The sequence below is a fragment of the Acinonyx jubatus genome, chromosome D4 (assembly GCF_027475565.1).
Source record: "Acinonyx jubatus isolate Ajub_Pintada_27869175 chromosome D4, VMU_Ajub_asm_v1.0, whole genome shotgun sequence".
NCBI classification, from domain to species: Eukaryota; Metazoa; Chordata; class Mammalia; order Carnivora; family Felidae; genus Acinonyx; species Acinonyx jubatus.
In genome coordinates, this window is record NC_069391.1 from 37,935,839 (window position 1) to 37,951,319 (window position 15,481).

At 42.1% G+C, this 15,481-nt stretch overlaps 1 protein-coding gene across 3 annotated transcripts in view; it reads left to right on the plus strand.

Moving 5' to 3' along the window:
* The window catches only part of DCAF12 (DDB1 and CUL4 associated factor 12), a 38,810-nt gene extending 26,442 nt beyond the window's left edge, over positions 1-12,368 (plus strand). For all 3 annotated transcript variants that reach the window (XM_053204998.1, XM_027039299.2, XM_027039301.2), the window contains exons 5-9: positions 4,659-4,852; positions 5,822-5,887; positions 7,013-7,175; positions 9,490-9,668; positions 10,212-12,368. In XM_053204998.1, coding sequence (XP_053060973.1) covers positions 4,659-4,852; positions 5,822-5,887; positions 7,013-7,175; positions 9,490-9,668; positions 10,212-10,370 — 761 coding nt within the window. In that variant the 3' untranslated portion in view covers positions 10,371-12,368. The remainder of the gene's footprint in view (positions 1-4,658; positions 4,853-5,821; positions 5,888-7,012; positions 7,176-9,489; positions 9,669-10,211) is intronic.
* Positions 12,369-15,481: the final 3,113 nt, after the last annotated feature.

Consider the following 15,481-nt stretch of genomic DNA (forward strand, 5'->3'; position numbering starts at 1 on the left):
CTCAACATTTCTGGGGTACTTCATTGTGACAATGGTTGTGAAAGTTTTTGGAAAAGTTGATGTGAAGTATTAGGAGCAGTTACTTTCTGTACAATTATATAAAGTGCTTCTTATTGATAAAAGTTGTATAGAATTGGGGGAATTTCTTGGGGCGCCTGGGTGGCTCAGTCGGTTAGGCATCCGACTTCGGCTCAGGTCATGATCTCACACTCCGTGAGTTTGAGCCCCGCTTTGGGCTCTGTGCTGACAGCTCGGAGCCTGGAGCCTGCTTCAGATTCTATGTCTACCTCTCTCTGACCCTCCCCCGTTCACGCTGTGTCTTTCTCTGTCTCAAAATTAAATAAACATTAAAAAAAAAAAAAGAATTGGGGGAATTTCTTTCCCAGGGGTAGAAGTCAGAAAAAAACACAGGGAAATTAGTGTAGAGAAGATAATAAAGAGATACACAAATGCTTTCCGGATACCCACAGCAGCCTACAAAGTAGGCTGAGAGTGCTACAGTTTTGCTGGGTACCCATATGTAAAAATCCAATCCCCAGTTCTAGATTCCCAAATAAAAATAATCATAATGGTTGCTAAATTAAGTACCTCATATCTGTTATAATTCTCAGAATAATACTAAAAGGTTTGCATTATTAGCCTCATTTCACAAATGAGAAACTTTATATTCTGAGAGTTTATTATAACTTGCCAAAGGCCACATGAATAGTGACAGATGGACTCAGGATCTGAATCCAGGTCTGATTTCAAAGCCCATGCTTAGAACTGCTACTAACAAAGCTCAGGGAACATAAATATTTCCTCTTTCAATTCTTCGCAAGGCAATAGAAAGCAGCCAAGAAGGAAGATAAATCTAATGAAGAAACATAGTTACAGGTCAGAATTACCCAGGAGTGGTTCAGAAGCTTTTTAATTCCCTGTCATTTGCCTCCCTGGGGAATGAAAGCTGTTTGAAGGCAGAGGCCGAGCCCTGTCATCTTTATAACAGGGATTGCCTGTATGACAGTAACCTGCACTAAATGTTGTTGGGAGCCAGGACTTGGCTTTGCTTTGGGAGCCTCTCATCTCTCCTTGAGATACCCTGCCAACATCCTATGTTTTCAAGCTGCTAACTCCCAAGTCTACATTTTCTGAACAGTATAGCAGGTTTTAAGAACATGGGCTCTGAGGGCACCTCGGTGGCTCAGTTGGTTAAGCACCTGACTCTTGATTTTGGCTCAGGTCGTGATCTCATGGTTTGTGGGTTCAAGCCCTGTGTCAGGCTCTACATGGGCAACTTGAACCCTGCTTAGGATTCTGTCTCCCTGTCTCTCTCTGCACTTCCCCCACTGACACTCTCTTTGTCTCTCTCTCTCTAAAATAAACGTTTTTATAAAAAGGTCATTGGTAGGATTAAATGAAGTAATACATAATTGCTGCTGTATTAAAAATGCCCAATACTTGTTAACCATTGTTAATGTTCAGCTTGATGATGAATATCAACCCCTGAACATTCCACCTCAGACTCAGCACATTCATACTCATCATCTTTCTTCCAAGATCCCCTCCTCTCCAAGGACATATATTTGTGAATGCTCCCACCTTCCACACAAAGGTGCACAGCCAGAAAACTAAAACTCCTCTTAGGGTCTTCAGTCTCCTTAGATTACCAAGCCATGTTTATACTGCTTTTTAAAGTATGTCTTATAAACATTGTATGTCACCTATACTTAAATAATTAAAAAAAAAAAAAACCCTCTTATGTACAATTTCTTTTTTTTTTTTTTTTTTAACGTTTTATTTATTTTTGAGACAGGGAGAGACAGAGCATGAACAGGGGAGGGTCAGAGAGTGGGAGACACAGAATCTGAAATAGGCTCCAGGCTCTGAGCTGTCAGCACAGAGCCTGACGTGGGCCTCGAACTCACGGACGGTGAGATCATGACCTGAGCCGAAGTCGGCCACTTAACCGACTGAGCCACCCAGGCGCCCCTACAATTTGTTTTCTATGCTAGAGTGCTCATCATCTATATCTTGAATTACCCCTAATATCCTTCCATATTTTCTCTCTGCTTCTGTACTTCTCTAATCCAATCTTCATGATGCTGCCCAACTAGTTCTTTAAATAATTTTTCTTTATTTTAAAAGTAATAGGTGTTAATCATAAGAAATTTTTAAAATATAGATAAACAAAAAGAAATAAGAACTACCCTCAATATCTCTACCCAGAGATAACTACTATTAATATTTTGAAATATAATATTAAAATAATAGTCATTTTTCAGTACATATTTTTAGTTGGTTAAAATGGATGAATGATGAATATATGGATAGATGTACCTACCAAGTATAATAAAATGTTGATAGAATACAGTTCATTGTAAAATTCTGTCAACATTTCAGTATGCTTGAATTTTTCATAATAAAACTTGTATAGTTTTTTTTTTAATGTTTATTTATTATTAAGAGACAGAGCATGAGCATGGGAAGGGCAGAGAGAGAGGGAGACACAGAATCTGAAGCAGGCCCCAGGCTCTGAGCTGTTAGCACAGAGCCTGACACAGGGCTCGAACTCACAAACTGCGAGATCATGACCTGAGCTGAAGTCAGACACTTAACCGACTGAGCCACTCAGGCACCCCAAAACTTGTACAGATTTATTTTTTAATTTGCATTATAAACCATGCATAGTTCTTCGGATGTGTCCTTCTCTCTCTGGCCTTTTCTAGATTTCATATGTAATAAAACCTCTGCTTTGAATCCCTGTCCATAAGCGTTATGATGCAAACAAATTGGTGGCACCTGGCTGGCTCAGTCTGTAAAGCATGTGATTCTTGATGTCGGGGTTGTAGGTTTGAGCCCTGTGTTGGGTGTAGAGATTTCTTGAAAATAAAATCTTTAAAAGAAAAGATGCACACAAATTGGCTGGTATTTCTCTCGTGTTAGATAATTTTTACTATGAAACATTCGTGAGATTTGCAATATGGGAAGGATATCTTCTAGTCTAAAGGAGAGTTGGCAAATAACTTTACTGGAAAGGAATTTTAAAACATAATTTTTTTTTGAAATTTATTTATTTTGAGAAAGAGTGAATGTGCTCGTGTGCATGCAGGCAGCAGAGAAGCAGAGAGAGAATCCCAAGCAGGCTCTGCACTATCAGTGTAGAACTCAGTTTGGGGCTTGAGCTCATAAACTGTAAATCATGAACTGAGCCAAAATCAAGAGTGGACGCTCAACAACTGAACCACCCAGGCACCCCTAAGACGGGATTTTTTTTTTTTTTAATATTTCTTTGAGAGAGAGAGAGAGAGAGAGAGAGAGAGAGAGCAGGGGAGGGGCAGAGAGAGAGGGAGACACAGAATCCGAAGCAGGCTCCAGGCTCTGAGCTGTCAGCACAGAGCCTGACGTGGGGCTCGAACTCATAGACCTCGAGATCACATGACCTGAGCCGAAGTCGAACGCTTAACCGACTGAGCCACCCAGGCACCCCAAAACAGGATTTTTTTTAATGGTTTTTGATTTTCTATTTTATGACTATAACACAGCCTTATTCTTATAGGACATACAGATTGTTCTGAATAAACATCTTTTTGTATGTGTCTTATGATAGTGCATTATTCCTAGATGGGAGCACACACTTTCTGGTTTTTGCTGCAGATGCTCAGTTGTCCTCCAGAAAGATGGTCCCATTTAAGCTTGCCACCAGCAATGTATTCAGGGCTCAGTTCAAAGAAAACTGTTTTTAGTTTTTTAAGTGCTTCATTATTGTTTGCTAAGGAAAACTATGTTTTTAAGTATTCATCTTCTGCAGAATGCTCATCCTTTTTTTTTTTTTTTTTTTAAGTCATCTCCACACCCAACATGAGTCAAGAGTTAGTAGCATGCTCTACTGACTGAGACAGCCAGGTGCCTCGAACTTGCATTCTTTTTTTAAAGGTTTTTGTTTTTTGGTTTTTTTTTTTAAGTTTATTTTTGAGAGGGTGGGGAGGGGCAGAGAGAGAGGGAGACACAGAATCTGAAGCAGGTTCCAGGTTCTGAGCTGTCAAGCACAGGGCTCAATGTGGGGCTCAAGCCCACAAACTGTGAGATCATGACCTGAGCCAAAGTGGGATGCTTAACCCATTGAGCTGCCCAGGTGCCCCCAAACATTCTTAATATGGGAATTATGGTCCCTATAGGTCCATGGAAAGCCTTCAAGAGGTTCATGAACCTCCCTAAAATTGAATGTACAATGTGGTATTTTGTGTAGTTTTCTAGAGAAAGGGGTTTTTAACATTCTTAAGTCTCTCAGAGGCATACAAGACTCAGAAGACATTAAGTACTGTTGCTCTAAGGTGGAGGTTCCCAAACTCTACTGCCCAGCAGACATCACCTGTGCATGCCCAAGTGACCTAAGCATTTGGCTTGGAAAATTACTGAGCTTTCTCAAACTATAATTCTCTTGAAAAATCTCACCAATGGTTAAAGGTTATATTATAACTCCTATACCTTAGTTGAATCATCCTTTTGATGTAACTATTAAAATGTATGCTGTTCTGTTTTGTGCTGGGCCGCCTGACCAAGCTACATATGAGGATGATGCCCAGAGAGCTAGACTAAGAAAGCCCATCTTGGTTTCTGTAGGACTGTCCCATAGAGATTTGAGTATGTCTGACATCTGTGGTTTCCTTGCTCTGTAGGCTCACGTGATGGCTCTATGGGACTCTGGGAGGTGACAGACGATGTGTTGACCAAAAGTGATGCAAGGCACAATGTGTCACGGGTCCCTGTGTATGCTCACATCACTCACAAGGCCTTAAAGGACATTCCCAAGGAGGACACAAATCCTGACAACTGCAAGGTCCGGGCTCTGGCCTTCAACAACAAGAATAAGGTATGACATTGCCAAAGAGGAAGCCTATTCCTCTTGCTTCAGCTTCTTGGCTTAAATCTTGTAAGATTCACTTCCCTTCCTTTTCCAAGTCAGTCCTTGTAACATAGCTTAGTTCTGAGCCTATGGAGAATTGAAGGCTGAGGGACACTGGTGAGAAATTCTGAGATTATAAAACCCATCCCTTGCATTGAGCTCTGCAGTATTTCTCTGGATGGTCCATATTTGTAGGTCAGCCTCTCAGAGTTTCCCCAGGGCCACTCTGATTTGACTGTCTCTCATTTGCACATGCCTTTGCAAGTGCTCTATTTTGGGTGTGATTTTCATATGTGCCTCTGAAAATGATAACTTTTTTGTCTTTGGTATTCAGGTTCTTTTCATTCTTCACTGCCTCTTATCAACACTCCCAGCAGGTCTTACCTAATCATTGAGTCAGATCTGAAACTGGCGGTATTGAATGTTAGGGTGGAGACTCAGAGCCAGAAGAGGAGAAAAGCTCCCCAAATCTGAATCAGGCCACATTTGAAAGATAGTTCTTAGCCTCCTATCTCCTGTCCATAGTTATGGCTTAGAGGTAGATTTAGATCCTCCAATCATAGAAGCTTTCACACTGAGATTTATGAAACTGTCCTTCATGTGTGTGCTCTGCTATAACTATCCAACGAGATGTCATGGGAATGATTACATAGTAGGAACTTTCTGAACCATAGGTATTTATATTACTGCTAGAACCTGGCTGGCTTCTTGAGTTCTCCCAAGAAGCAGCCTTGATTTAATATTCTATCCAGCTGCATGCCATAGAGTGAGATGATGGACTAACAATTAACAATCCCTGGCCCCCCCTGCTGGAATCCTCATGGGATAAGAATGAACAATGGGAGGACCCCAACCTTCAGGGTCTTCCCCTGCTTACTATTGTATATTAGTTGCTACAGATTGAAATATAACCTATTTTTTTCATTGCTCTTGTAGGAATTGGGAGCAGTGTCTCTGGATGGTTACTTTCATCTCTGGAAGGCTGAAAATACACTCTCTAAGGTGTGATGAACATGACTTAGTGGTTTTACCTAAAAATTTACCTTTTGGTTAAAATACTCTCCCTAACATTCTGTCTAAAGCATCAGTTTTCCAAGGGTCTGGCCATGTTATTGCACAGTGCATGGAATTCTGAGTCTGATGTGCCTCTTTTAAGTCTTTTAAAGAGATCAGAGGTGGTGATTCTTTCACATTGCAAGGACTTACTGAAAGACTCCTTTAACTAGCAGTCCTCCAATCCACAAGGCATTTAAGTATTTGGTTATGGATTATTGGCCATTTGGCATGTCATAAGGGCAGGAGAACCTAAAAGTTAGGAATCACTGGCAACTGAAAATTAATTAAACTAACATAAACCATCTTTGAAATAATAGGTAATGAGAAGATTTACAATCTTTACAAGCAACTTTTGCATAAAGTCAAATCTGTCTGTGGGTTATTTGCCCTCTTCTTGTCCCAGAGGCCTTTGCTGCCTATTACTTCTGTGATAGACTCGTCCTCAAGAAGCAGAGCTTCAGGAATTACTGACTCCTTCATGTGAAGCAGCCTTTGAGCTCCGCTGACCTTGCTTGGTGCCTTACATGCAGTTGGCACCTGCTGAGGACTGACTTAAGGGTTAAGGCTGACTGGTGTTCCCTAGGGTTGAGCCAGGCCCATGAGTGTGCTTTCTGTAGTGTACAACTCTCATACAATTGGGAACCTAGGCTGAGGATAGCCAGAAATTAGCCCCTTTATCTGAAGAGTAGTGAGGAGGGTGGTGGCAGAGAGGGTGCTGGCAGAGAACACAATGTGACCTTGGCTTTAGTGCCCTGGGGTTACCCCTGGAAATAACCTGTAGGTCTAGGCTTTTCTGCTTCTGATTATTTAATTCCAGCTTAACCTTTTTTCCCCTAATCAGTCCTCTTCAGTATTAGATCTTATTTCTTATTAACAGTCACCCTCTCTTTCTCTTATTTACTTAGGGGTGGAACAGGGCATTATTTCCTTAATCAGGGCTTGTCTTTTTGTCTCTGACTTTGTGTGGCTTGTGTATGAAGGAAACCCACACAGGTGGGCATCTAAAAACAGTGCCCTATAGTACACTCTCTGGTATTGCCATGGGTGCATCATTTCCTCTCTCTGTTTCAGCTCCTCTCCACCAAACTGCCATATTGCCGTGAGAATGTGTGCCTGGCCTATGGTAGTGAATGGTCGGTGTATGCAGTGGGCTCCCAAGCTCATGTCTCCTTCTTGGATCCACGGCAGCCATCATACAACGTCAAGTCTGTTTGCTCCAGGGAGCGAGGCAGTGGTAAGAGTCCTGGTATGCCCCTGAGGCTTATAGCTGCATTGCAGATGAGTTTTGACTTTCAGTTTCTGTGTTGATTTCCAAACAACAATTGTGATCTTTATGGAACCTGGTGTTTGGTAACACATGGAGGGAGCTTAAATACTCGCAGATGGCAACAGAGCTTCAAACACCACAGACAAATTTGTGGCCACAGAAGCCTCAGTGGAAACCAACAGTCAGGATATTGGTGGTTTTCTTATTTCTTCATAGATCTTGACTTTCTACCTTGTGGTAGTTTTTTGCTGGTGCCCCATCTGAACTGTAAAAATCATTTTATGCCAAGGGATGATGTACAGTGAGGAGTTTACAGAGGGCATGAGGAAACATTTGAGGGTGATGTATATATTAGTTATTTTGATTGTGGTGATAGTGTCATGGGTATATACATATGTTAAAACTTCAGATTGTGATTTTAAATATGTACAGTGTATTGTTTGTCAGTTATACCTCAGTAAAGCTGAAGAAAATAGTTTAGTTCTGATCACTGGGTGAGTTGTAGCTTCAGCCTCCCATCTTTTATAGCATATTTTCTCTGAGAGCACTCTTTCTTTATCAAGGAATAAAAAGATTATGTTTGTGCTGTACTTTAAGATTTCAGTATATCTTTATCTGACATGTTATTTCATCTTACCTAGAACCCTGTAAAAAGCAGGTAGGAAAAGGTAAGGTTAGTGTTAATAACTCTGTTTTATAGATGAGGTGACTGAGACTCAGAGCATTTAAATTCCATGCTCAGTATCTTCTGGATTGGTGGAAGAACAGCCAGGGACTAGAATACAGATTATTCAAGTTAACAGAGTGTATTTTCTTCATCTCACTTTGTTCCCCTTCTCATGCAAAAATGTAGCTACATTATCCTGGGAGTCCTAAAAGGCACAATAAGAATTACAGTTTAGCCTCTTTCTTTCAAGAAGTGTTTATTTTCATTCAGATATTGCAAAAGTGGCTTTTGTTTGGGGTTTGTTTTCAATTTTAGTTAAGATGCTCATGTTTCAGTGCAGAGAGAATAATGTGTGTAATGAGAGTTTTAAGGGGAAGAGTGATTAGGGTTGGCTGGAATGATGTCTGCAATGAAAAGCTTTAAGAGGGGCGCCTGGCTTGGTGGGTGGAGCATGTGACTCTTGATCTTGGTATTGTGGGTTCAAGCCCCATGTTGGGTGTAGAGATTAGTTAAAAAAAAATTGTGTTTAAGTTTTAGGGGTACCTGGGTGGCTCAGTTGGTTAAGTGACCGACTCTTGATTTTGGCTTAGGTCATGAGACTCATGTCGGGCTTCGCTCTGAATGTGGAGCCTGCTTGGGATTCTCTCTGTCCATCTCTCTCTCTCTCTGCCCCTTCTCTGCTCTTTCTCTCTCTCTCAAAATAAATAAATAAACATTTTTTAAAAATTAAAAAAAATGAGGGGCGCCTGGGTGGCTCAGTCGATTAAGCATCTGACTTTGGCTCAGGTCATGATCTCACGGTCCGTGGGTTCGAGCCCTGCATCGGGCTCTGTGCTGACAGCTCAGAGCCTGGAGCCTGTTTCGGATTCTGTGTCTCCCTCTCTCTCTGACCCTCCCCCGTTCATGCTCTGTCTCTCTGTCTCATAAATAAATAAATGTTAAAAAAAAAAAATGTTGAAAAAATTTTAAAAAATGAGTCTTAAAAAAATAAAGCTTTAATAAGATATTTTGGTTACTGTTACAGGAGTAGCTTTCATAACTAATAAGAAAATACTGATTCCACAAATATTATCAAGCACTTCCTATGTGCCAAGAGACATCTTCGTACCCCATGCACTTCTTTGATCCACAGACACAGTACCAGATAAAGACCTCTTGCAGTGTCAGATAGGGGTTTTAGGTCAGATAGGAAGAAGTCCTTATTAATATAATGATATATAAATATGCAGGTTACCCTGTTTCAGTACAGGTTTGAAACACAGTGAAGAAGTTATGAGTTTACATATAACAGTTTAGAGTTATGAAAGATGACTCCACAGTAAGTCTAGGGGAGGCAGGAAGGTTCAGGGCACAGTTAAGGTCTTAGGCTAAAAGATCTTAGGCATCATTTGATCTCTGGCACTTCCCTAAGGTTTATGGGAAGGTCCCTGTTAGTGCATGGATTGGCAGTGTGGCATCAGCATTCTAAGGCTTTTGCATGAGATATACCTGCCATGGGAAAGGCACTGTCTGGATGTGGGTGCCATGTGAACTCAGTGCTGGAGAAATTCAGGTAGTCAGACCATCAAGTGCATATTCTCCCTACTCATTGCTCTTTCCTTTTTTCTCTCTCAGGGATCCGGTCAGTGAGCTTTTATGAGCATATCATCACTGTGGGCACAGGGCAGGGTTCCCTGCTGTTCTATGACATCCGAGCTCAGAGATTCCTGGAAGAGAGGCTCTCAGCTTGTTATGGGTCTAAGCCCAGACTAGCAGGGGAGAATTTGAAACTAACCACTGGCAAGGGCTGGCTGGTGAGTAAGACCGTGCCTGACATGGTTACTGAACAGTGACAGAAAAATTGTCTTCAGTCTACCCATCTGCTCCCACCCCCACTGATAACACCAGCTAGTCACATACTTTTTCACTGGTAAGAGGTACTCCTTAGAGCAGAGAAAGGCACTTTCCCTTGATTTTGCTTCTGCGTCTACATGTTAATGGGAAAACTGAGGCCCAGTAAGACACACTAATTGATTTAGGATTGCCCCCAGGTGATAATAGAGCAGAAGGAAGGAACCCCCCCACCGTAGCCGCTACTGAATTATTATTGAAGAGTTTGGTCCCAACTGTCCTGAAAAGACCTTAGGTTTGTATAGCAGTTCTTCAGCCTGTTCACTTTTCCCTAATGTTCATTTGGAAAAATGAGGCTCCAGTTCCCATGAGCACCAGTCTCCTGACATCAGGTTAGATGCAAGACCCTCTCCTCTTAAGGAGACCAGAAGGAATTCCTGTCCCTTCCTATCCCCTTTTCTGCCCTATGGCCTAGAGGTGCTAACAATCTCTTTTTCTTCCCATAGAATCATGATGAAACGTGGAGGAATTACTTTTCGGACATTGATTTCTTCCCCAATGCTGTTTACACCCACTGCTACGACTCGTCCGGAACGAAACTCTTTGTGGCAGGAGGTCCCCTCCCTTCAGGGCTCCATGGAAACTATGCTGGGCTCTGGAGTTAATTACAACTAACTCTTTCCCAAAATGTAGAGATTTACACTAACTTCCATCCTTAGTTTCCTTGTTTCTTTTGATTTTCTTCCAATTGTTTGAGGCCCTCATTTTAGTGGGAACACAAGAGTTTGCCTATGGTTTAGGCACTTGACAGGAAGCTCTGTACAGAAATCTGAAGTGTTTTTTGTTGTTTTTTTCTTTTTTCGCTTTTGGTAATCAGAGTTTCTTCTGTCTTTTTTCTTTCTGGCTTCTCAACCAAACATTGTTAATTCTTATTTGTATTTTTTCTTTAAGTGACACACACTCTCCCCTCTCTGGCTTCTGGCAGAGGCTGGCATAGTCATTCTCACCCTTACTTCACTCTTGAGAGGTAGGGTTCCTTTATAATTATGTGGTTGCTGTCAGACTTTCTGTGAAAGTTTGGGGGCTGTCTTTGTGTGTGTGTGTGTGTGTGTGTGAGAGAGAGAGAGAGAGAGAGCGAGAGAGAGAGAGAAAGAGAACTTGTGTGCCTGCAAATACCGTGTGTCACTGAAATTACCTGGAGTAAGAATTACTTGTAATTAAAATATTTATAAAAGAAACAACTTTATTCACAGAGTCAGCTTTGGGACTAGTCTTTATCTTGTTTTTTTAAAGTCTAACAGCACTGATTATAGGAAGTAAAAACAGAAAGAAAAACAGTCACCACCAGGAAAACCCTTTGAGTTAGATGGCAGGCTTCCTGGTGACTTTCATGCCAGGACTCCAGGGTGATCCATCCCCTACCTGTCTTCCCAACCTTGTGTTCCCCAGGTGAGAACACTTCTCTGTGTCATTTCCATGTCATCGTCCGTCCCATCTACTGAGCCAGTGGCCACTCCCCTAAAACATCAGGGTTTCCAGATGCAGTTCTTGAGGCTGCAGAAGCATTGGTAGAACTTGGTAAAGAGAATCCCTATCCCAGTCTTCCTTTTCCTTCCCTCAAACAAGACCTGATATGGTATCTCAGGGGCCTGGAGCAGGGGGCCTTACATTTGCTAAGATTCACATACTCAGTCCCCTTGGCTTTGTGGAGAAACTTCTCCTTTGCCTTTCTTCTAATCTTGTGGGTTTTGCTTTGCTTTTCTAAATTAGGTTCAGTCCAGGAGGGTGGGGGTAAGCAGGGGGTTTATCTGTGTGTAGCGAGTGCTTCATGTGTGGAATGTTCATTTTCTTATTACAGTGGGGCTGGGGTTGAAGCCACCTCTCCCACTCTGTTGGCTTAGCCCCAGGGTGGTGGTGGTGGCCTAGAGCCATTGTGCATGTAAAAGCATTGATGTGATTAGTAATTTGTTCCTCCCTTGAACTGTGTTTAGTCTGAGGTTTTGAAACTTGCAGGCAACTGACTGACCGTGATGTCCAGTTATTCCTTGCTTTTTATGCATCATGTTGCAGAAGCAGCTGTTCCCACCCACAAATTCCTCCTCCATTCTAAGCACATACTCTGCTTCTGTCAACAGCCCATCCTGGGGGAAAGGAAAAGTCTTATTTATTCCTGCACTCTCATTTCTAAATTGCTCTCCCAGTTATCCCCCTCTGCTCTGGGTGTAAGTGGGGAGATGGAAAAAAAGAGTGCCTTCTCCTTGGTAATGGGGTCTGGTGGGGGAGGAGACAGCAAGTCCACCCTATCTTGGTTATACAAGGCACATACCACAGTTTCTAGAATTCTCATCTTCTAACCTAGAGAAATAGGTGCTATAAACAGGGAATTAAGTAAAATGCTGGATACTATAGATCTTTAATTGTCTTAATTTTTTTTCTATTCTTAAACTACAGGCTGTAGATTTCTTAGTTCTCACAGAACTTCTATCATTTTAAACCAACTTGTATATTAAAAAAAAAAAAAAAGATCTTAAGTAGGATGTTTTGTACTGTTGCCAGACCCTCTTCTGTGATGGGTAATACGTTTGATTGTTTGAGATTTTGTTTTTAAAAATGTAGCACTTGACTTTTTGCCAAGTAAAAAAATAAATATTATTCCAGTTGCAGAGTGGTTTGAGTAAATATGTATAGCCAAGAAGCAGTGGGGTAAAAGCCCCAAATGACTGGTTGAAAGTTTACCTTGGGGAGCTAGGATTGCTTGGAACAGAAGGGGAACACAAGAGTTCCCTCAAAGTTAAGGGCAAGTCAAGTACAATCACACGAACACTTAGACCTACTTGCTCCTGGTCCCCAGCCCTGGCCAAAGATCATTTATTCTGGGGTCCGGGTCCAGTTGAGGATGAATATGCCCAGGCAAGAGGACATAGTGACCAAGGTGAGTGATGCTCTTCCCAGATCTGGTTTGGGGGTGTACCTGAGAGAAAGGCAGACTGCTGAATTGTACCACCCTCCTCATCACCAATCCTGGAAGATTCATCGGGGCTGGGCCACAGAGTCAGGCAAAGCAGTATATTCCTCTGTCTCAAGGCACTTGTTCCTCTCTAGACAAGCTAGATACAGCTGCCCTTTGCACCTACCTTGGAGACTGACTACAGAATAAAATTCATACAGGCATCTACCTATGTGATCAAAGGCCACAAAACAGGAAGGGAGAGGTGAATTAGTTGAGGCAATTAAGAGGGTTTCCTAAAGGAGAAAAACCTTTTCCAAAATGAAGTTTTTAGAATTTCCAATCCATGAGACAGTGATGGGTGTTTGCAAAATGTTCCTTGGTCAAATTATTTCTGGGAAATGCAAATGTAAACAAAGACGTGCTTTTTCCCAACCTCAGGTTTTGGTTACTGTGGAACTTGGGTCCATGGAACATGCTCAGAGAAAGGTGATGGGATCTGAGGGGGGACCTGGCCTAAGCTTCGGGCCTCCATGGAATCTTGGCTCTGCTCCTATTTTCCAGCTAGACTTTCCAGCAAAGTATGTATCTCACAGAAAAGCTTTGTGGACTTTATAGGGTCCCTCCCTTTCCTGCCAGTCCCGATTTCCTTGCCATGAAAGAACTTCCTTGTTCTCCCTCAGGCCACATGCCTCGTTCCCCTGGTCTACTTGCTGCTCCCATCATCCTTGGGTCCTTTTACAGAAGGCTTTGGAACCTAATTTATGTTGAGTTCCCTACCCCACAACTCCAAGAGTTGACTAGTATTAATCAGGCCTTTAGTAGTGTTTTATTTTTATTTTTTAAAGTTCACCCATTTATTTTGAGAGCACCTGTGAGAGCAGGAGAGGGGCAGACAGAGAGGGACAGAGAGAGAATCCCAAGCTGGCTCCATGCCACCAGCACAGGTCCAACATGGGGCTTGAACCCAGGAACCATGAGGTCATGACCTGATCTGAAACCAAAGGTCAGGCCCAACTGACTGAACCACCCAGGTGCTCTTTTTGTTCTGCTTTTTTAAAAAAAGTAATCACCCCACATGGGGCTCAAACTCACGACCCCAAGATTAACATCAGGTCTTCCAACTGAGGCAGCCAGGCATCCCTGGCCTTCTGTGTTTCTAATTAAGCTGAAGACTCCCAGTCTAGCCTCTCTGATCCAACTGCCATCCAGACAGTTCCTAGAGCGGGTACCCAGAAATAGCAAGTCAGGATGTCAAGACCCTTAGCTTAGCATTAGGGTCAATTGTAAAAGCCAATGACCCAAGTGTTTTTTTCTTTCCTTTCCAATTGGCTGATGTCTGGGAGCCAACAATGGGTGAGGTTGGGGGTGGCTGTCATTCAACGTTACTTGGTTTTAGCCACATTTCATTCATGCTAGTGTGCTGAGATGACTGGATGCTTTGGAAGGGTAGAAATATGGGCTAAGTCTGGAACCACCGATAAAGACAAAACAAAGTTTGAGTTTCTTAACTTGTTTTTTCTGCCCTTCCTTCAGCTCCTCCAAAAAATAATCCAGAGAAACAAATGTGAGAAATTTGTTTCTATACTACCACCAGAGAGAGGTGTGAACTGAACTGCTCAAGATGGGGTTGTAAGCTCTTCTGTTTCAGCGCTCCAAGACAGGGCTCTGAGCTGTCCTCTCAAATTCCTATTGGGTTGAGCCTCACATCTAAACACTCCTCTTGATTAGTGTGTAATTGCTGAAGTCAGAATTTTAAAAGGATAATAATACTCATTAACTGAACTTAGTGTCACGTGTTTACTGCATTTCTTGTTAAGCACCATTCAGAGCTATAATTAACATCCCTACTGCTATGGACAAGAAGAAAACAAATGAACAGCTTCCCTCACTTGTAGCTACTTTTTTCTTAACTGGTGGCAGCTTGAACAGAGGACTGGAAATAATAAGACTCCGGGGTCAAGGCCATTGCCCATTGCAGAGAACACTGTGCTGGGTACCATGGCCTGAGGTGTGGCGGTTTGGGCCCTGTAATGTATTGCTTATGTGAGAAACATCCTTCATTTTTACTACCACCACCCTCTCTGCTCCTCTAGGCTCTTTTGCTAAAAACACAAAATTATTGTCCCAACCACCATGCTTCAATTTCTACCAAACAATCTTTCTTCCCCCCTGGGAGAGAGGAGTTTTCTATCACTGATTAGAGATACTGTTGCTATTCCTTGAAGGGGGATATGCTACTCCCAAGTTCTGACCAACCACTCAGGGTAAGTGGACCAAAAGGGGAGGGTCTGGGTTCTGTTTTAGTTCTACTGCAGCTGCTTGTGACCGTGACTTTGAACAAGTCTTTTCCCCTCTTTAGTTTTTTCACCTTCTACAATGAGGAGTTCAGATTAGACATTAGATGATTTCCTGGGTCCTTAACATCCACAACTACTCTAGTGCAGGAAGTCTAAAAAATAGGAAGCAATCCCTCCCCTCAAGCAGTTTGTCTTCAAAACAGGTAAATATTATAGCAGGGCTTGTAAAATTTCATTACGTGTCTTATTTTCCTAATGGCTTCTGATAAAACATTAAGAATTGTGGGTTGGATAGTGTCTCCCCAAAATTGAAATCTATCCGGAGCTTCAGAATGTGACCTTATTTGGAAATAGGGTCTTTTCAGATAAAAATAAGGTAAGGATCAAGATGAGATCATACCAGGTTAGGGTAGGCCCTGCAGTGAGGAGTTTCCTATGTAAGAGAGAAAAGGACATACTGGGACACACAAGACAACATGAAGAGAGACAGATTGGAGTGATGTATCTTTAAGCAAAGGAATTCCAGGAG